Source organism: Patiria miniata, unplaced genomic scaffold, assembly GCF_015706575.1.
Source record: "Patiria miniata isolate m_02_andy unplaced genomic scaffold, ASM1570657v1 HiC_scaffold_24, whole genome shotgun sequence".
In the NCBI taxonomy this organism is placed as follows: Eukaryota; Metazoa; Echinodermata; class Asteroidea; order Valvatida; family Asterinidae; genus Patiria; species Patiria miniata.
Genome location: NW_024037063.1, coordinates 20,040,692 through 20,062,337, shown reverse-complemented (window position 1 = coordinate 20,062,337; position 21,646 = coordinate 20,040,692). Strand labels below are relative to the sequence as shown.

The following is a 21,646-nucleotide window of genomic DNA, read 5'->3' as shown; positions in this document are numbered from 1 at the left end:
TACTGAAAGACGACTTTAAACATGTGTCGACTATTGAATCATGTAATTACACAGTTTGAGCTTATTACCCATCGATGGGTGGCCTTTCCCTTCTATTCCTTGGGGAAATAATAGCCACTAGTCAAACTTCTGTTGACATTTTTAAACAACAATGTTTGGTTGGTTTTGAACACAAAAAATCGGGAGCCAAGTACGATGTTCGGTATTGCCGAATGTTCGATATAGCGGTGTTCGGTATAGTGACGTTCCACTGCAGCTCTGATGACTATATATGTTACAAAATAGTTGATTTTGTATTTTTTTACAATTTTTAAAATTGCTTTTTACAATTTCTGAAAATAATACTTCCTTTTCTAAGCCTCTCCAGTTTCTCGTAGCTTAAGCAAGGCATTAGTAATACTACCTACGGTTACCTTGTCAATGTAGAATAAATACCGTCCATGTCGTGTGTAACAATTTGTTATTTTTCAATTTTATTTGTCCTCATATCTTTTCTGGGCAAGTTAGGCCTGAAAATCCATGTGTCTGTCTGAGTTGAGCGTAGTGCACACTGTGTGATGCATAAAAGTCAGTTTTCCGACTCATGGATTTTCGGCCTTAACCAGTTTGCGCCGGGATTATATTTGAAATTGACCGGACTCAGGCGCGGGATTGTTTTCACGAACCTCAATGCCAGACGGGTTCAGGCCGTCATCTGCGGGTAGCACACCCTGATATTTCCAGCCTCGCTCGCTGTGAGCGGGTCGCAGACAGATATTTCCAGCCTCGCTCGTTGCATGTTTATCCGTCATCCGTTCCGAATACCGCAAAACCTTTGCGTGTAAACACGTCATCCGACGTGAACTAGTTAATCTTCAACTTCAACAATCTGCTTTCCTCAATTTCTTTCTTACAATTGTCAGGGGTGTGAAATCTCAGCTTTAAAGCTGATTTCAGCTTTTTTGTGTTGGATTTCAGCTTTTTTTCAGCTTTTTCCCTCACTTGCTGTGTACAAAAGTATAGGAGATTTCCAAAGTTCAGCTTTTTTACACCTTTTCCAGCTGTTTTCAGCTATTTTTATCAGTGGTCACTCACACCCCTGAATTGTACGCCATTCCAAGGAATTTCCTTTTAAAAAAAAATACGTAGCACATTTGGTAAATGAAGTTGAAAGTTTCGAAATCAGATATATAAATTTTGCTGAAAATTTTTATAATAATAAAAGACAAGGATTTATTTATATGACAAAATTCCAAGGCCATTATATTAACTCTTAGGCACACAAAAGGGCACCTCCAAAAAAACAAAAAAAAAGAAACCTGATATATTTTAGGGCCCGCCTCGATTTGTATCCAGGACGAGTTCCGGACGAGTTGCAGGTAGAATCATTCACGTTGTCCAGAAGAAGCTCTGCATTTGTCCCGGACATGTTCCAGGGATATTTTCATCAGCAACTGCTTGACTCAGAAATACTGATAACTTAATTGCGGGAAGATTGCGGGGAAGTTGTTCAGCATCCTGCAACTTATACCTGATACAATGTCCGCAACTTGTCCAGAACTCATCCCAGATATGAATTGAGACGCGCCTAAGATCGTTGTCATGACTTGTAATTCCTTCACCGTGCAAAGTCTACGCATCCTGTTCGTGCACTAACACCAGAGGGCAGTATTTATCTTGGACTGTCGCCGATGATAGAAAACCCTGAAGTTTGAGGAACAGTGAGCCGTCAGTGTTGGGGGTTGAAGAACTTTTGGAGTTACTTTTGGAGTTGTGGAAATCATCTCAGGTGTCAGGCGACGTGGGCTTGTCGGGCTCCTGGAAGTTGCGGTTCAGCGCCTCGGGGTTGTTGGAGGCAAGATTGGTGAAGTCTCGGAAGACGTCTTGAAAAGTTTCATCATCTGGCAGTTATAAAATAAACCGATTGGTTCTGAGTAACGTGGTTTTGCAAATGTCTGTGTGGAGAAGGGTTTTATTCAGGTATGGCAGGGCAAGGTAAAGATAAGGGTTGGGGAGTAGGTTGGAGCAAGGTTGAAGAGAGGGAAGGGCAAAGGAGCAAGGAAGACGGGAACAGGGCGAGTAACAGGGGCAAGAGAAGGGTAGGTTAAGGGATGAGCCAAGAAGAAGGGTTGAGGACAGGATTGGGAAAAGGGCAAGAAGACGTGGGGAACAGGGCAAGGAATGGGGTGAGGAAAAGGGCCAAGAGAAGGGTGAGGAAAGGGATTAGCCAAGGGATGAGCCAAGAGGAAGGGGTCAGGAAAGGGGCAAGGAAGACGTGGGGAACAGGGCAAGGAACAGGGTGAGGAAAAGGGGCAAGAGAAGGGTGAGGAAAGAGATGAGCAAAGGGATGAGCCAAGAGGAAGGGGTCAGGAAAGGGGCAAGGAAGACGTGGGGAACAGGGCAAGGAACAGGGTGAGGAAAAGGGGCAAGAGAAGGGTGGGGAAAGGGGTGAGCCAAGAGGAAGGGATGAGGAAAGGGTCAAGGAAGATGTGGGAAACAGGGTAAGGAACGGGATGAGGAAAAAGGGAAGGGAAGGGTGGGGAAATGGATGAGGGAAGAGGAAGGGATGAGGAAAGGGGTAAGGAAGACCTAGGGAACAGGGTAAGGAATGGGGCGAGGAAAAGGGGCAAGAGAAGGGTGGGGAAAGGGATGAACCAAGAGGAAGGGGTGAGGAAAGGGGCAAGAAAGATGGGTAAGGAACGGGGTGAGGGAACGGGGTGAGGAAAAGGGGCGAGAAAAGGGTGGGGAAAGGGATGAGCGAAGAAGATGGGGTGAGGAAAGGGGCAAGGAGGACGTGGGGAACAGGGTAAGGAACAGGGTGAGGAAAAGGGGCACGAGAAGGGTGGGGAAAGGGATGAGCCAAGAGGAAGGGGTGAGGAAAGGGGCAAGGAAGACGTGGGGAACAGGGTAAGGAACGGGGTGAGGAAAAGGGGCAAGAAAAGGGTGGGGAAAGGGGTGAGCCAAGAGGAAGGGGTAAGGAAAGGGGTATGGAAGATGTTGGGCACAGGGTTAGGAATGGGGTGAGGAAAATGGGCATGGGAAGGGTGGAGAAAAGGATGAGCCAAGAGGAAGGGGTGAGGAAAGGGGAAAGGAAGATGTTGGGAACAGGGCAAGGAACGGGGTGAGGAAAAGGGGCAAGAAAAGGGTGGGGAAAGGGGTGAGCGAAGAGGAAGGGGTGAGGAAAGGGGTATGGAAGATGTTGGGCACAGGGTAAGGAATGGGGTGAGGAAAATGGGCAAGAGAAGGGTGGGGAAAGGGATGAGCCAAGAGGAAGGGGTGAGGAAAAGGGGCAAGGAAGACGTGGGGTACAGGGTTAGGAACGGGGTGAGGAAAAGGGGCAAGAGAAGGGTGGGGAAAGGGATGAGCCAAGAAGGGGTGAGGAAAGGGGCAAGGAAGAGGTGGGGAACAGGGAAAGGAACGGGGTGAGGAGAAGGGGCAAGAGAAGGGTGGGGAAAGGGATGAGCCAAGAGGAAGGGGTGAGGAAAGGGGCAAGGAAGACGTGGGGAACAGGGTAAGGAACGGGGAGAGGAAAAGGGTCAAGAGAAGGGTGAGGAATTAAATGGGGCAAGAGAAAGGTGGGGAAAGGGATGAGTCATTAGAAAAGGGTGGGGAAAGAATGAAGGGGGTAGGGATGGAGTGGGGAACAGGGTGGGGAAATGAATGAGGAAAGGGGTGGGAATATAATGAGGGAGGGAATGGGATGGGCAAGGCGGTAGGGAAGGGGTGGGAAGGGGTCTGGGAGAGGGCTGGGGAAGGGGTTGAGGGAAGTTAGGAAATATTTTTAAGGGAAGCTCGAATAAGATTGCACTGCAGTCACAGATAACTTTCATCTTTGCAGTTGGTACAGCAACACTACTGTAAAGCAAGTGAAACAAGGCAAAACGGGTGGGCGAATGGTGGTCACGCATGCAGACAAACAAGCTAGCTAGACACTGGTGCACTGTGCATTTGTGTGCAATAATAAAAGTGGTAAACCCTAACAAACCACTCTACACTGACACAGCGGTATTTGAAGCACTAAAAGATAAGAGACGAAAACCTGCCAGAGTGATACATAAAGTGATACAGCTCTTTCTTATCCAGTGTTGGCCCTCCCCCAACCGAAGAAATGTACAAACCCAAGACTCAAGTTATTACATCCATATTTAAATTTATCTCTTTTATGTTGGAAAAGCTTTCCGTGCAATGACTGCCATGCAGTGAAAACGTTGTAAGCACACACTTGACAACAAGCTAATGACAAAGACAAAAGCACTTTTACATAGCTCCCGACATATGAACACCATTACACCAACTACGTGTTCACAATTACACCACCCAGCTACTGCTGCGAAAGGACAAACTATTATCACACTCGATTTGGGTAATATTTTATATTTACCTTCCACTATTTCCAGGGAGAAACAAAAATGAAATCAAGACAAAGACAATTTTACTTTTGAAATTCTGTTTAAAACAAGTCACGTGGTATGATAAAATAGCCACAACATAAAAGGCGGTAAAAAGGCTTTAAAACATGGGCCCATTTCGGTGCAACTCTAAATTTATTAGTATGAAGTAAAATGTGAAGCCATATTGGTCTGGTTACCAGCAGCAATGTAATTTGCAACAGCACTGATTTTGGGATATGAAGCATTGTCACCAGTCTACACATCTTATGCTTTATTCTTGCTGAAGTTTCTGTGCTGGTGAAACTCACAAAAAAACCTCCAAAAAACACTGTTTTGCAAAGAATACCTTATTGCAATTGTCAATAACACTTGAATAATTATACATAATTACACGTAAAAATACAACTATGAGTTGCTCAGTTCTTCTGCAAAATATGCGAGTAGGTTCTGATGGTTTAGCGTCATTTATTTTTGTCAGCGGACATAACTCACCTGGGTTCCCACACAATCCTTCCGATTCCTTCATTTCTTCATTAAGTCTGGCAAGACGAAGTCTAAAAATAAAAGTGTAACAGCATTTTCAGGGACAGACGTACATGTATTTCATTTGCAATTCAAAGAAATTTATGAAAATCCAGTTTTCTATTTTTGGGTACATGTTGAGTACACCATGAGGTATTCGGATGTTCAACGAGGTTGAGGCATTCTGATGTTCAACGAGGTTGAGGTATTCTGATGTTCAACGAGGTTGAGGTATTCTGATGTTCAACGAGGTTCAGGTATTCTGATGTTCAACGAGGTTGAGGTATTCGGATGTTCAACGAGGTTGAGGTATTCTGATGTTCAACGAGGTTGAGGTATTCTGATGTTCGATGAGGTTGAGGTATTCTGATGTTCAACGAGGTTGAGGTATTCTGATGTTCAACGAGGTTGAGGTATTCTGATGTTCAACGAGGTTGAGGTATTCTAATGTTCAACGAGGTTGAGGTATTTTGTTTTTAGAGTCTTTGTCATTCAGGAATATGAAATGAGGTTTCCGAGGTTTGTGATGGTTCTACATTTAAGAATGACATCAACAAGTACTAATCGGTGGTATAAAATTTCCTAATGAATACGCTTAACTGTGGCTCCCCCCCCCCCTTCCAAAAAAAGAGGGGAAAATAGAAAACAAAATCATTATTGCATAACAAAAACATTGCTGCATTACAAAATTATGAAGTGTTTAAGATTCTGTGAGGTAAAGGAATCATGTAAAGAGTCTGTGGCCCATAGGTTAAATATTGAGGTTCACTGAGGTTGATCTGATGAGGTATCAAAAGGTTCGTGTAAGCTACGTGTAAGAGAGAAATTTGAAGAAGAAATCATGAGTAAACTCACAGAGTAACGATATCTGCATTGGCTGAATTGATGGCTATCGCCAGAGGATCCTGTATAATGAAAAAATAACAGAAATCATCGATGGATTCAAAAAAAGGTTGATTTGGTTCCAAATGATTTAACAGCACACCGAAAATGTTCTAGAACTTGGTACGAGAACTAGACTCTAGAACTTGGTACGAGAACTAGACTCTAGAACTTGGTTCTATTCATCTCATTATGTACTTGTAAAGTTTAACAAAGAAATTGACTGGAGCGGGGTTTGAACCTGCGACCTCCGGATTGCCGTTCCGGTGCTCTACCAACTGAGCTATCCAGCCCTATGTTGGCGGTTCCCCATTTTGTCAATGTCTTTGTTCAAGGGCGCTAGTCAGAAGCCATTAACCCATATATGCCATACAGCCAGGGATCACGCCCAATGTCACAATGCTAGCAACATTAGCAATGCTGCAAACCCGGGAAATAGCAAACGGGGATCACTCAGAGAGGATACAGCTCTGTTTATTTCGTCGGATATTTCTGGTAATCGATAGAGCTTGGAAATATCTTTCATTTGATATACATATTGTCTCAATATGAGCAATAAGGGGCTACATCATTGTGAAGTTATTAACAGTAAACAAAAGATGGAAGGAGGTTTTTCATTATTTGTGCCCGGCAAAAGGTCGTTAGCATGTAATTCTAACGTAACAAAAAATGTTCCAAGTGCGTTAACGTGCCACTTAAGTGGGTACGCAAAGCCAATTTGGTTCTCGGCAAAAGATCGTTAGGATTGAAGCCGCTTAAGCGTACGTTTAAGGCTTGGGAAGTTCCCGGTAAAAGGTCATTAGCATAAAAATTAAAATAACTGCACAATTCAGTAATATTTTGACATAAAAATACACATTACACCATCTCCAAATCTCCAAAACTGTTTTTAGCCTGCCTGGGCTGCTAACGACCTTTTCCTTGTCACACCACGATTTGTTAAGGATGTGTCCTTGAATCGATGCGATTAACAGATGATCACATGCCGAACGATCAAAACATGAATTTATTGATCATCGATAATCCTAACTAATCCTACTTAAACAAGATCAATGGATTAGGGAAATCTTACACAAGATTAATGGATTAAAGTTATCTTGAAGAACTTACGATTCCATCTTTATCCTTGGCAGTCTGCACAGCGCCCCGCTTCAAACAGAGACACACCATTCTGAAACGCAATGCAAAAAGAGGCAATAGTTGTAAAGTGCCTTGCCCAAGAACACAAACACCATGTTCCCTGTCAGGGTTCGAACCCACGAACCACAGCCCATGAGTCAAACACCATAACCACTGCACCATGGCGCTTCCAAAATTGTTCAAATATCAGCTGGTCAGCTACATTTGTAGTAAAGTGTCTTGCCCAAGAACACAAACACTATGTTCCCAGTCAGGGTTCGAACCCACGTACCACGGCACCAGTTGAACACTGTAACCCATTGGACCACAGCACTGCAAAATTGTTCAAATATCAGCTAGTCGGCTTCCACAATTGTTCAAATATCAGCTGGTCAGCTACAATTGTAGTAAAGTGTCTTGCCCAAGAACACAAACACCATGTAGCCCGTCAGGGTTTAAACCCACGTACCACGGCACATGAGTCAAACACCGTAACCACTGGACCACGGCGTTCCAAATTGATCAAATATCAGCTAGTCGGCTTCCACAATTGTTCAAATATCAGCTAGTCAGCTACAATTGTAGTAAAGTGTCTTGCCCAAGAACACAAGCACCATGCTACCTGTCAGGGTTTGAACCCATGTACCACGGCACATGAGTCAAACACTGCACCATTGGATCACAGCGCTCCAAAATTGTTCAAATGTCAGCTAGTTGGCTACAATTGTAGTAAAGTGTCTTGCCCAAGAACACAAACACCGTGTTCCCATCAGGGTTGAACATTTAGTTCATGCGTACACATGTAGTTCCGACCGACAAGTGAGATTCCTGACCTGTGCATGCATTACAGGCTTGAGCATGTACAACTTTATCGTTTTGAATATGCAAATATTCCATCAATCCAAATTTGAATAATTGAATACTAAATTATGCCAAAATACAAGCAGTATGAAGAAGTAATCGGAGTATGTTTCCGACTTACCCTGTATTGCCGACAGATGTCGCAATATGGAGAGGTGTGATACCACTGACATCACTCACGTTGACCTTGGACCGGTTCAACAAAAGATACTCCAAAGCACCCAGGTTTCCCTGAAATCAAAAGTGAATAGTTTGGAGAAATGAATGCGGTGGGATTCGAACTGGAATACCGTGCCACTGAGCTCTGCTAACTGAGCTGTCGTGATATATGTCAATGTGATTGATTTGTGATGAGCTGTGATGAGTTGTGATGACTTGAGATTGATTTGTGATGACTAGTCATGAGGTATGGCGCCTTGTGAAATCTCATGACTATGACTAGTGATGACTTGTGATGACTTGTGATGAGGTACGACTTGTGATATCTCATGATTGTGACGACTAATGATGACTTGTGATGAGGTATGATGCCTTCTGATAGGTTATGAGATATCACTAGGCATCACAAGTCATCACAAGTCATAGTATCATAACCTAAGATGATTAATGATGACTTGTGATGATGTACGATACCTTGTTATATCTCATGACTTGTGATATCTTATGAATTGTGATGACTAATGACGAGTTGTGATGACTTGGGAAGATTTATGGTGCCTTGTGATCTCTCGATGACTGTGATGACATAACTAATGACTTGTGATGATTTGTGACGAGTTGTGAATGACTTGTGATGACTTGTGATGACTAGTGATTGACTTAAGATGAGTTGTGATGACTTGTGATGAGTTGTGATGAGCTGTGATGAGTTGTGATGACTTGTGACAAATAGCAATAACTAATGATGATTGTAAAGATTTGTAATAACTCATCACTTTGAATCGACTTGTGATTAATATTAACTTGTGATTGACTTGTGATACTTTGTGATGATTTGTGATGACTTTTTAAATGTGATGACTTGTGATGACTCATGACTTTGAACAGACTTTTGGTGACTTGTGATGATTTGTAACGACTTGTCTGATAACTCATGTTTGACTATGATGAATTGTGATGATCTGTGACGATCTGTGATGATCTGTAATGATCTGTGATGATTTGTGATTCCTTGTGGTTACTTGATCACAACCCTGTCTTACCGATGAGGCAGCCTTATGCATAGGTGTCCGACTATCATCATTGCTATCCATCTCATTGACTGCCGCACCGTGGGCAATGGCATCCATCATCAGCCCCACATTACCACTCGACGAACCCTAAAACAGAAACAAGTCAAAAATCAGGGTTACTACAGAAATCTTAAAATGAAAATTCCAGAATTTTTCCATGACTGTAGAAACCCTGCAGTATGAAGGATACTGACTGTAAATTGAAAGGTAAAATCCTTGAGACGAACGCTGGGTGTCAGAATATTTGTGAATCTCTCAATTTGATTTTAAGGAGCGGATTTCTTGAGTACCTGAAAGAGCAGTTCCGTTGCTGTGAATTCCGGTTCCTCCGCGATCTCTTTGGTTTTTGCTGCTTCTTGTTCCTCTCCGTCTGAACTGTCACTGCCTGAAAGAAAATCAGATGAAAAACACCAAAATAAATTATAATTTCAGGGGGAATTTCACATAACACAACACTAGATCATCACTCATAATTGTGGATATTTTGCTGCAATAAATTTTCTTTCTCTGGTAAGTTGTTGTGTCAGTACATGGCAGTAAGGCAATGAGCAAACTTTTCTCACAAATGTTCTCAATGAGCAAATTTTTGGGTTCAAAATTTGAACCGAAAACCCGTCAACTGAACAGTGTCTTCCTAAAATGACATCACAGTAACAGCACACTCAGTTGTCAGGAAAAGCACGAACACTTTTACAATTTTAAAAAGTTAACTTTTCTGTAAAATTAACCAAAACGGGATGCCAAAGTGTTTAAATACATTCCACATAATATGTTCCCAAGTAAACTTCGTGTCATGGAGACGTTAAGATTATAACTATTGGTCTCTCTCAATTGACGTCATTTCCTACAGACCAGCCACGTGCACCAGCATTTTGAGCGTCAACTTCCATAACGCGCATCGCCTGCGTAGTATTTCGAACACGTTTCGAGCAACAAGCGCGCATGTTTGGAACATTTTCCACGCTGCGCAATCTGTGATTGATTGCGTAAAATACACAGTTGCAGTTCTCCAACAGAGATGGCCGTTTTTGAGAGAGCCCTATTGAAAAATGTTTCGAAGGTACTAAAGATTTCAAATCAGAAAATTTGGATGGAGCATTGAGGACTGAAGATGAGGTATGGGTGAAGGTCAACCAAGGTCAATAGTTCAAAGGTCATACCTTCGTCTGCTTTGCCGGGCTCGACTGGAATCGCATCTCTGCTTCCTCCAATGCCACTATCGTTGAAATTCTCTTCTAAAATAACAGAAAAGAAGTCGGAAAGCTGAAATTATAACGGAGTTGTGACAGCGGATGTTGTTGGTTCGGGACTGTAGAAAACCCGGCCATTTTTACTTGAAATTGACTGGAGCGGGGTTTGAACCTGCGACCTCCGGATTACCGTCCTAGCGCTCTACCAACTGAGCTATCCAGCCCTATGTTGGCTATTTTCACTTTACATGGGGTTGGATGTCTTTACGTTTCAATGAGAATGTTCCACTAGTCTGAACTGAGCAAAACTGGTATGAAGCTGGGTTAGACTAACTACACATGGATGGTTTTACATATTTTCTCGCCCAAAATTTGATGAGTTTTAAAGTTCTAACCCCAGTATATTATTCATTAGATTTCCGAGTATTATTAGGGTTTGTTTATTTACATTAATGTTATTTTTTATAGACTGAACACAAACAGTGCTCACATTTTGGAAAAGAAATGTAAAATCTGGGGCATTTTCTGGTAAGTTCACACAGTAGAACGTCAAAAAGAAACACCATTGGTTTTGTAAATGACCGTTCAGTACAGCGATCGCTCATTACAACAATTGCTGTTTGTTATATTGATGTTCTGCTGTATTACAAGCCGCTGTAAAGCTTCATACATACATTGGACCGTCGCTATACCGAACACAGCTATGCTGAACATTCGGCTATATTGAACATCCTCCTTGGCTCCCGATTTTTGTGTGCAAAATTCGTACCGAACATTGTTGTTGAAAATGTCAACAGAAGAGCGACAAGTGGCTATTATTTCCCCAAGGAATAGAAGGGGAAAGCCACCCATTGCTGTAGGTAGTAAGCTGAAAAACAATGTAATTACATGTTTCAAAAGTTGGCAAGTGTTCAAAGTTGTCTTTCAGTAACTACCAGGGCATGCAGAGTGAAGTTCTGAAGGGCGCTATTTATTGAAAAGTGAGTACTGGAGCACCGACAGCTTAAAATCACTTTACCGAATGATCGCTATTCCAAACAATTTCTGTGCATCCCGCGATGTTCATTATAGCGGCTTTCCACTGTACTAGACTCAGGCATGCAACTGGGAGTTTAGAAAAAACAAGGAAACTCTTTATCACACAAGACTTTGTACATTGTTTTTCAAATTGTAATGGCATTCATGAGAAGTACAAAACGAGGAAATCAGCGGATCAGAGGAAAAGTTGCATGCCTGTATACTCCGTTAATTGTAATATTAACATCATAAGTAATGTCAAAATTTGAACAATTCTCCTGACATGTGAGCACTTTTTAAAACAAAATTTCATTGACAAGATTGTTAAAACCAAATACAAGCACATGCATGACTGCACATGTGGAACACTGCAGTTCTTTTGCTGTGGCGGTTAATTTTGAATTACAGCTGCTGCACGCTGTGTTCAAAACTGCGGTGTCCCGTGCATGTGTGGCAATCGTATGCTCAATAATTGGCATGCAGAGTTTGTGACTGAATATAAAACCCCTGACACCTTTTACTTCATTTGGACACAACTTTAATGAGCGTGAATGTAAACAAAAACAAACAAATAAACAAAAACAACATAGGATCCAGTCTAGACATTTATCAATATTACGTCATTTGGGCTTGTAACCTTTTTTCAACTATTTACAAATTTGTTTTAAGATGAAAAATTTGGCGCTCTGTAAAATTGGGTGCTAAAGCCCCAGTCACACATTTACGGTTTGGAGCTACGGATATCCACGGTTTATCAATTATCAATCGGTCACAATGAACCATCAAGATTCGTGGAGAAATCGACTTTGTAACAATGCACTAAGGTTCCAGGACGGATCGCCACGACTGTCCTAAGGTTTCTCTATGAATACACCACGGTTTGTCAAGAATATGGCCGGATTGGTGAAGAACATCGACAGTAGTACTAAGAATAATGAGGTTAATGCCATGGTTGTCTGTGACTGGGCCACGGATAAAGCGTGGATATTCGTAGTACAACCTTAGCAGAACCCTAGCACATCCGGGCATATCCGTAGGACATTCGTAGCGAATTTGTAGAGATTTTTATCACAAATGAGCTACGAATCTCCAAGAATATGTACAAATATCCATGGGCGTCGCGAGGGGGGGGGCAAGGGGGGGCACTTGCCCCCCCCCCTCGAAAAGCAAAAAAAAAAAAAAAAAAAAAAGGAATTAAAAAAAAAAGAAAAAAGAAAAGAAAAAGAGGCGCGAAGACAAAGTGGTGTAAATTTAATGAGTTGGGGGGGGGGGGGGGCAAAATGTCCCTGCCCCCCTCTAAAACTGATGAATCGAGATTGTGTTGAGAAATACAAGCATTTTTTGGCAAAAAAAAATTTTGCCCCCCTCTAGAAAAAATCTTGGCGACGCCCATGCAAATAGCCACGAAGAACACTACGAATCAGTACCGATGTCCCCAGTTGCACTGCGGATTGATTTTCACGACGTTTCACCACGGAAGTTTTTAAAAAGTTTCGAACTTCCGTAGCCCCTCCACGAATACCCAAGGAAGATGACAGATAACCACGGCGGTACTAAGGATGAAAACGGTACTTCCACGGTTTATCACCAACTTCAAACCTTGGAGATCCGGAGCTCAAACGGTAAATGTGTCACTGGGGCTCTACACATGGGTCTACTGTTGATTTTGCAAGGCCCACTATTACTGAGTTGCTTAAAGCATATTTGTAATGAGTAACTACTATTGTTCTACAGTGATTAACATTTCCCAAACCGGTGCATGGATGGTGGTGATGATGACGGTGGGTGTAACTCCAGATAATGTAAAAGCCATCACCCGACCCCTGACCCAGGCTATTACCTCTAGCGCCGGCACTCCCACCGGGCTCTTGCTTAACACTACAGGCCCTTACGGTGCCAGGGGGTTTATTACGATCCACGCTTTCTGGTTTCGCTACGCGCCACCTACGTATTCGGCTGGTGGACCGGGGACGGAGACTGGTACTTCGGAAGCTGCCGGGAACCTTGGACAGGAAGCTCTTGTCCTTGTACTTGGCTTCGATCCATTTCCGGCGGACCGCTCTGTGGATGAAAATTGTCGTTCATAAAATCAGGGAAATAAGTAAGTAGAAAGTGGGAGTCGGGTTGGTGGAATGGTGCCTTCAACTGCCTTCCACCTCAGTGGCCCAGGTTAGAATCCCACCCAGATTAGAATGATCACTCCCAGTTTGTAACTCGCAAAACGAAAACCGCTCTGTGGGTAACAAATTCTGTCCGTAAAATCAGGGAAATAAAAAGTACAAAGTGGAAGTCAGCTTGGTGGAATAGTGCCTTCAACTGCCTTCCACCTCTGTGGCCCGAGTTAGAATCCCACCCAGATTAGGTTGATCACTCTTAGTTTGAAAATCTTAAAGCGTAAACTGGCCTAATTACTCCTCTTCTAAATCAAGTTAATGTACTTTGTTATATATCTGTAATGGGAAACTTTTTGAGCCGTTGGTGGCAGCAAACGCACCTGTCCTTTTCAATTGTTTACGTCATGTTTAAGCCAAACCGGCATGCTCAATATGATGCAAACAATGGAAAAAGGACGGTATGTTTGCTGCCACCAACATCTCAAAAGTCTCTTATTTGGCATACATCTTTATTTGGGTATCAATTTGAAGTTGGGCATTTAAAAGGCAAGTAAAGGGCAACATACCAGCTGCACTGAAGACAGGCAGGCAAGGCAATGTCAGTTGGACACAAATCTATAATTGGGTATATATCTGTAATTGGGTATATATCTGTAATTGGGCACGAGTTCTCAGTTTGGCATTAAAAGGCAAATCATGGCTTAAACAACATCAGTTGGACATACATTTGCAATTGGGTGCTAATATGTAATTGGGCATTAAAAGGCAAGTCCCGTGTGACTTACATGTTGCACTGAGCAAATGCAGGCAAGACAAAATCAGTTGGGCGTAAATCTTTAATTGGGTATAGACATCTGTACTTGGGCATGAATTCTCAATTGGGCATTAAAAGGCAAGTCCCATGTGACTTACATGTTGCACTGAGCAAATGCAGGCAAGACAAAATCAGTTGGGCGTAAATCTTTAATTGGGTGTAGACATCTGTAATTGGGCATGAATTTTCAACTGGGCATTGGAAAGGCAAGTTCGGCAAGCTGACTTACGAGCTGCAATTAGGAGAGGCAGGCATTGCAACCGTCTCGTCAACTCTAGCCTCAAAGATGCTTCTGACAAGGTTGTTACCCAACTCCAGCATCACCTAGGAGGAAAAAATGGGGGGAAAATGGCTATGAATATAACAATTTGGACGTGACATTGTTACTGTTTTGTCATCCAGTCGCAAGTCAACTCAGGAATGAACTGTGACCAAAAATGTGCTTTGTTTTTGTCTAGGGCGCGTCTCAAGTCATATCTGGGACGAGTTCCGGACAAGTTGCGGGCAGAATCATTCACTTAGTCCGGAAGAAACTCTGCATTTGTCCCAGACATGTTCCGGGGAAATCTCCATCAGCAACTGCTTGACTCACCAATACTGATAACTTCATTGCGGGAAGATTGCGGGGAAGTTGTTCAGAATTCTGCAACTTTAACCCGATACAATGTCTGGAAATCGTCCCGGATATGAATCGAGACGGGTTTTACCTTCAGTGTTTCCGGCTCCATGGAGTCCAACGTGAGGGACCGTACTTTGGATATGTGCACCCCTAAACTCCTGCGCAGAGACGAAAGACACACTGCGTTAAAAACCTGTTAGCAACTGTACCACATTGTATTACATTGTGTTTATTCACTGATGTATCTATAAAATAATGGAGTGCTCCGGCAGTTTCGGACACTACAGGGAGTAAGGCCATTTTTTGTTGTTAAATACCTGGATTACGGATGTTTTGGGTCCTTGATCGGGAAGAGAGCAGGAAATAAAAAATAAAAAAAACCACAAACACCCCCCCCCCCAAAAAAAACAAATTCCACACATATGGGGGCGCCCTTTACAGCGAGCCCAATGGTGTTCCCAGTATTCGGACACGGTATTCAGACACGAAATGTGCTCATTCAGTTTTAATCCATCAAAATTGTACTTATCAAATTTGCCGGGGTAAAGTTATCAAACTTTAAAAATGAAAAATAACATTAAATAGAGCTGAAAAAAAGAGGAAAATTTTGCACAAGTGACACGCTGTAGGGATCGGAGCGCGTTGTGGCAGAATCAGCCTAACAGCGCAGCATGCACAAAAAGCCGTGTTGACTTGCATCATTGAACTATAAAAAGGAACTTGAACGTTAAAATCTACAAAATCACATAAAAATTTGTCACTGTTTTTCTTGTTCCAAACGATGTTTGTTTTGTCATTTTTTTCGTCACTAAATATCGAAAAGCACATGTGCACTGATCGGTCGATGCATGGTCGCATGGCCCACTATTGCTAATCTAGCTGGTTTCTGTCCGGGTCGTTCTGCCTAAGATAGTTTGGGTGATGGGTACCAGTGCACAAACATAAAACACGCAGGGGCATTACGAGCATGCAGAGAAAGGATCAAGGATCAAGGCGTGTGGAAATGTACGGTGATTCCTTGATCTATTTTGTGGGCTAAACACCGGGATTCCAGTTTAAAAGTGAATCAAAAGCTTGTGATTAGTACTCAGAAGGAAACTATCTTTTTTTGGGGGGGGGGGGTTAACAAAAGTGGAATTTTTGGGTGGCAATTTTTTTTTTTCGGCGGCGATTCCGTAATCCAAGTAATTAAAAAACAACGGCCTAATAATAGGCAGGACGGTTTACACTATTATTTATTCCAAATTTGAAACTATACCAATCTTCCCTTTCTGAGGAATTTTTAGTTCCATGTCTCACTGGAACATTCGTAATGTACGAAATACTCAAAAAATACATGTAGCAATCTAGTTTTAAAGGGAATATACATCATTTGCTTTTGCTGTAATTTTCAGAAATGGATGGAATTGGGGGGTTGGAAATATATAGCAAATATAGTTACACTGACTTTTTTGAGGTTTTGAGTTCGAAAATGCTATAAAAACCAAGAAAAATAATCATTTTCCTGTAGTCTGGTTCCCTGACTCCATATAAGAAGAAACAGATCAGTTTACATACATTGGGGAATTGTAAGGTCAGGGAACCAGTCTAGCTGGCTTGTACCCGTTCATAGGTGTGTAATCGATTGCAAACAAGTGCGATGGTGAATTGGGGCCAGTATTTGAAAAAAGGCCAGATTTTTCCAACGCCGGTCGGCCGACAAAAATACCACTTTTCTTGAAAATGACAGTATACCAGGTGCCATGATTTTACAGGATGCTTTAGACTGTCATTCACTAACAGTCCAGCAGGGTATTTCAAAATGATTTGGTAGTTTTATTTTTTGATGTTTGCAAATGTTGTATTTTCCATTTAAGATTTATTTCCCCTCCCCCGACATGGCACAGACGGTGGATTTCCAAGAAAAAAATCCATATCAATTTCAGTATTGCAGTTATTTTTACCACTTACCTGTGTATGCCTGAGCATTCGATGCACAACGTGATGCCCAGATTAATACTGCACCACGTAGGGTCTAAACCAAAAACAGAAGTCAAATATAAAAAAGTGGCACAGATATACAACAAAAACTGTAAAAAAACAAACACAAGCGTCAAGACTTTGTTTTGTGAATATGGGGAATGTATTTTCCATTTATGCTAATATTAATTGATTTAAATGTAGTGCTTTGGTGGATCTATGGACAATTATCTTAAAGAGGTTGTGGAATGCTCGAAGACATTTCCGTCATTTTTCGGGTATATGTAGCCTAAGGTGTGATGAAATAAAAACGACTATTGTGTCTGTCATGAAATGAGTACAAAAGGTACTTTTGAGAGCTGTTTTTCAGGTTCTGTTTCGACCCGAACGTGCAATTTGTGTAAAAGTCGTCGTTGGGGGCAGCAAACAAAACATAGTAAATCGTGACGAAATAAACAGGACTCGTTTATACTACGCTGCATCGGGAGTCCTGTTTATTACGTCACGATTTACTTTGTTTTGTTTGCTGCTCCCAACGACGACTTTTACACAAATTGCACATTCGGGTCGAAACAGGACCTGAAAAACAGCTCTCAAAAGTACCTTTTGCACTCATTTCATGACAGAAACAATAGTCGTTTTTATTTCATCACACCTAAGGCTACATATACCCGAAAAATGACGGAAATGTCTTCGAGCATTCCACAACTTTAAACAACAATTTAATATGAAGAGCACTGGAAAGTGAAGCAGAGACATAGCTTACTCTCATTTTTGCAGTCGCAACATTTATCGTTGCCGGGCAGGGACTGAATCTTGGCCTTGAAGCTGGAATGAAGACAAAACAAACATAAATCTTTCTTCACAAATAACTAATATATCAAACCCTAATATATCCCGAATAAAAATTCTTGATGGCACTGGGAGAAATTGGCCCTGATTCGCTGTTTGTAAGAATAACATAAGAATGAAACACACTTAATAAAGAACTAGGTACGAATTGAAATCTTTGCTATTATTCTTTTGTCTCTTACCTTGGACTCTTCGGTTCAGTGGAAGAAGTGGAGCCGTTGACGACATGAGGGGCGGCATTTTGATTTGAAAAGTCCTCCTGAAAAAGACAGATATTCAGAGACAAATATTCAGAGAAAAAACAAAATTCAGCACAAAGACAAAATAAGGGGCTGAACCATAACCCTTACCTTCCCAAATCCTCCAAACTCCTCGTTGCAAAATGAAGGATTTTGCAGGATTGAGGCTATATGGCAAATATGTGTGGCTGATTTTGGAGGATGCACTGTGTCAAGGTCTTGGGCTGGACCTTGTGTTGTTTATGCTCAGCCATGCATAAATTTAGGCCTAGATTATATTTGAAATCCTCCGCACTGCTCCAGGATGTCACTGGCTCTGCCTCAACATATTGACAGTGATTGCTGGAGGATTTTGCAGGATTGAGGCAGTGGTCACCCCTCCAAGGACCACATTCAAGAAATAACAGATGATTTTGGAGGACTGAGGACGTGTGCAATTTTTACATGGAGGCAGTTGGAGGATTTTGCAAGATTGAGGTTGCATCCTGGCATGGCTGGCAAAAATGCCTATGGAGTTAGGGTTAATAAATAATCCTTAATACAAAAAGAAATTGTCCTGCCATGGTATTTTTAACATTTTTATTTCAACAAAATTTAAAGCTTCTTCAGTAACAGCAGTTTGTCAGAGAGAAACACATCTAACAACTGTCTATTAAAAAGCCTGAATGTTTTAATTCTGTGGCTATGACTAGTAACTACACAATGACAATGAAAAAAGTCACAGTCATTTATCAAAAAATAACCTATACCCAGAGTCCAACAAACACAAAGTATTTAAAGTTGAATGGCTATGACTAGTAACAGTGATTTGTCAATGACAATGAGCCACAGCCGGATCCAAAAACTGCCTGGTCTGGCCTCGGACTCCTACAGACCCTACGGTAAGTGCTTCAAAATTGAATGGCTATGACTAGTAACAGTGATTTGTCAATGACAATGAGCCACAGCCGGATCCGAAAACTGCCTGGTCTGGCCTCGGACTCATACAGACCCTAAGTGCTTCAAAATGGAATGGCTATGACTAGTAACAGTGATTTGCCAATGACAATGAGCCACAGCCAGATCCAAAAACTGCCTGGTCTGGCCTCGGACTCAAACGGACCCTTAGTGGTTCGAAATGGAATGGCTAAGACTAATAGCAGTGATTTGTCAATGATCAAAGCCACAGCCAGATCAAAAAACTGCCTGGTCTGGCCTCGGACTCATACAGACCCTCTGTGCTTCAAAATGGAATGGCTAAGACTAACAGCAGTGATTTGTCAATGATAAAAGCCACAGCCAGATACAAAGACTGCCTAATCTGGCTACAGACTCCTAGAATCTCTTACTGGTTTGGATTGCTGTGTTGGCGACAGGCAATAGGCAGAGTTGATACCAGCCTGTAGGGCCTGGATCCAGGCTTGTCTGATGCTTTCATTGTCTGCTTGTAGCTGCAGAGTCCTACGAGGGGAAAGAAATCAAACCACTGAATATGACCATTTCATATTGGAAGCAGGGATGTCAGTGTTGTTTTTTTTACTTCAGGGCCCGAAAAATTTGATACAAAACAATCGCAATACACCATATCGACGGTGTTTTCACGAAGTGACAAAAACCTCAATATCATGCAAAAAGGTCTTTCCGAGATAATCGCCTTTGAAGTTAATTATTTTTTCAAAACACCTTTTCGACTAGTTTTTAGTTATGGATTTAGGAAATGTTTGCATTGTCAAGTAACTTATGCTATGTTCTTTGCTAATTCAAAGTTGTTAATTAGAAGTTTCTCTTAATTAAACTGTAATTCATTAATAAAGATCAATTAAGGTTTTTGTCACTTAGTGAAAACAGCAAAACACAGAGGCCTCACTGTTTTGTCCCATGAAGTGTTACACACTCTTCGTCACTTCGTGAAAACATAAACGTTCTAAGAAATTGTTACATTTGCACGTCTGACGTCACTGCAGCGCGCGCGTGTCTGTTCTTTATCGACATCGTTCACGGCGTGCGCGTCCACTCCCATCCTAGCGCGTGTGTAGAGAAATGCATTATTCCTCTGGCCCTGCTAACGAGGTAAGTTTCTGTCACTTCGTGAAAACAGAAAAACACGGATTTCAGGCATTTTGTCAAATGTTTGTTTACGATAATTACAAAAGTAAACAATATTTCGCTTTGAAACTCAGCCAAATTCTTCTTTTTGTCAAGTGCAATAAATTGGCTGGCAAAACTCAAAATCGAAAATTTTTCAATTTTGCAGGTTTTTGTCACTTTGTGAAAACATTGTCGATATATGTACGTACAATACATGCAATACAGATGTTCGTGTATCAAACTGACAACACGTAGAGCTATGTGTAGTCAGTTCTTCCCCAGAGTCCTACAAATTAAGGGTTAAAAATCTCCATATACAAAATCTGGAGAAAAGGCCGGGGTTTTGGAAACTTTTTTGTTAGGTCAACTGGGTTGAAAGGTCAAGGGGTCAACTCACTTGCCGGGCAGGACAATCTCAAAGCAGAATCTGCGATCGATGTCGTCCAGCGGTTTGACGTTGCAGAGTCTCAAATCTTCGGCCGCGATGCTTATCCCACCCTGATGGAAATATGACAAACTTCAACATCCATGCAAAACAAACTCTACAACTTCAAGTAAATAGGATCATTTGCTCTTATTGTTTTTTGGGTTTTTTTATATGAAGCAACAAAATTGCTCAAATTTTAATTAAGGTGCATAACAACTAATTGTAAATGCACATTATTACTTGTTGAACTTTCAGCTCAGTGGATACTATACATTTTGAGAAAACAGCGAAAATGTATACATACATATATTGCACAATTTTTGGAGTCTCGTAACTGAATTCCGTTGCTAATGCAGGTAAAAAAGTGCGGGAACCCTATTTTGAAACCACCTTCAATATTAGTTTTCTTCCAAACAATACAAATTTCAGACGGAATAATTTCACAGGGTATTTGATACCAATCCTTTCTTCGCCGAAATGCATTTCTCACGAAATAATAATTAATTTGAGAGATAGTTTAAAAGTAGAATATAAACTTTTATAACACCTCATCCACACATTCTGTATCTTGATTGGCCGAGAGCGAGTCACATGGCATTCGCTATTTTTGCTATCTTACTGTGCACGGCCAAAGTACTATACCCGTAGCAACCAATGTACTACACACGTAGCAACCAAAGTACTATACGCATAAGAACCAGTATTGTGTGCAAATGATACAGTTGTGCGCGTTGTGTTTTATATTCCCAAACGCTAGCGCTACAGAGCTGGGTTCAAACATTTCGTGAAGGGGTACTTTGGAAAAGTGCAAGTAAAATTTCAACTAATCTCATATTCAAATTGAAGTACATTTTAATTGTATTTAGATAAAATAATCATTTATCGCATAAAATCAGGCAGAAATTGTGGGAGAGGTGTTACAAAACAAATATTGACTGCTTTATCTTGTGGTGATCTCTCGGTGATCCATGGAGCATTCTATTTTCCCTGGGCTTTGCTTCTGGAAAAATAGAATACTTCATAGATTACCTCTCGAAGCATTTTTTTATCACACAACTATTCATTGAAAATGTACAGTTTCAGTACAATCATCGGACAATGAATCTCGGGGTACACAATTTTGGTCTTCCAAAATCAAGCTGTCGGAGGGTCATCATTCTAATTATACAAGTTAAAAGTTTCTGTTAAAAAGTTACTTCAAATGTAACTTTGATTTGATCTGCTTCTTACCTTCGTTCTTTTCTGGTAGACTAGTTGGTCATTCTTCACAGTAAACCATCGCCTGTCGGAAAACAGTATCGTGAATTTGATGTGAGTGACAACATAACAAGGATTTCGAATCTCAAATGGCAAATTATACAA

General features: G+C 41.5%; 1 protein-coding gene and 1 non-coding gene across 6 annotated transcripts in view; both read right to left on the bottom strand.

The window, feature by feature from the left end:
* Positions 1–1,500: 1,500 nt before the first annotated feature.
* Positions 1,501–21,646, bottom strand: part of LOC119732230 (arf-GAP with coiled-coil, ANK repeat and PH domain-containing protein 2-like) — a 40,700-nt gene continuing 20,554 nt past the window's right edge. For 3 of the 5 annotated variants that reach the window (XM_038205665.1, XM_038205667.1, XM_038205666.1), the window contains 18 exons: positions 21,515–21,566; positions 20,255–20,355; positions 19,119–19,230; positions 17,734–17,810; positions 17,466–17,527; positions 16,691–16,754; positions 14,829–14,898; positions 14,351–14,445; positions 13,034–13,254; positions 10,147–10,221; positions 9,277–9,371; positions 8,957–9,073; positions 7,876–7,985; positions 6,885–6,945; positions 5,748–5,797; positions 4,863–4,924; positions 4,361–4,366; positions 1,501–1,880 (listed from right to left, as the gene is read on the bottom strand). In XM_038205665.1, coding sequence (XP_038061593.1) covers positions 1,765–1,880; positions 4,361–4,366; positions 4,863–4,924; positions 5,748–5,797; positions 6,885–6,945; positions 7,876–7,985; positions 8,957–9,073; positions 9,277–9,371; positions 10,147–10,221; positions 13,034–13,254; positions 14,351–14,445; positions 14,829–14,898; positions 16,691–16,754; positions 17,466–17,527; positions 17,734–17,810; positions 19,119–19,230; positions 20,255–20,355; positions 21,515–21,566 — 1,546 coding nt within the window. In that variant the 3' untranslated portion in view covers positions 1,501–1,764. The remainder of the gene's footprint in view (positions 1,881–4,360; positions 4,367–4,862; positions 4,925–5,747; positions 5,798–6,884; positions 6,946–7,875; positions 7,986–8,956; positions 9,074–9,276; positions 9,372–10,146; positions 10,222–13,033; positions 13,255–14,350; positions 14,446–14,828; positions 14,899–16,690; positions 16,755–17,465; positions 17,528–17,733; positions 17,811–19,118; positions 19,231–20,254; positions 20,356–21,514; positions 21,567–21,646) is intronic. The other 2 variants (XM_038205669.1, XM_038205668.1) reach the window with 2 other exon arrangements.
* Trnaa-ggc lies at positions 5,995–6,067 on the bottom strand. Its single transcript has one exon. It is a non-coding gene; the product is annotated as a tRNA-Ala (tRNA).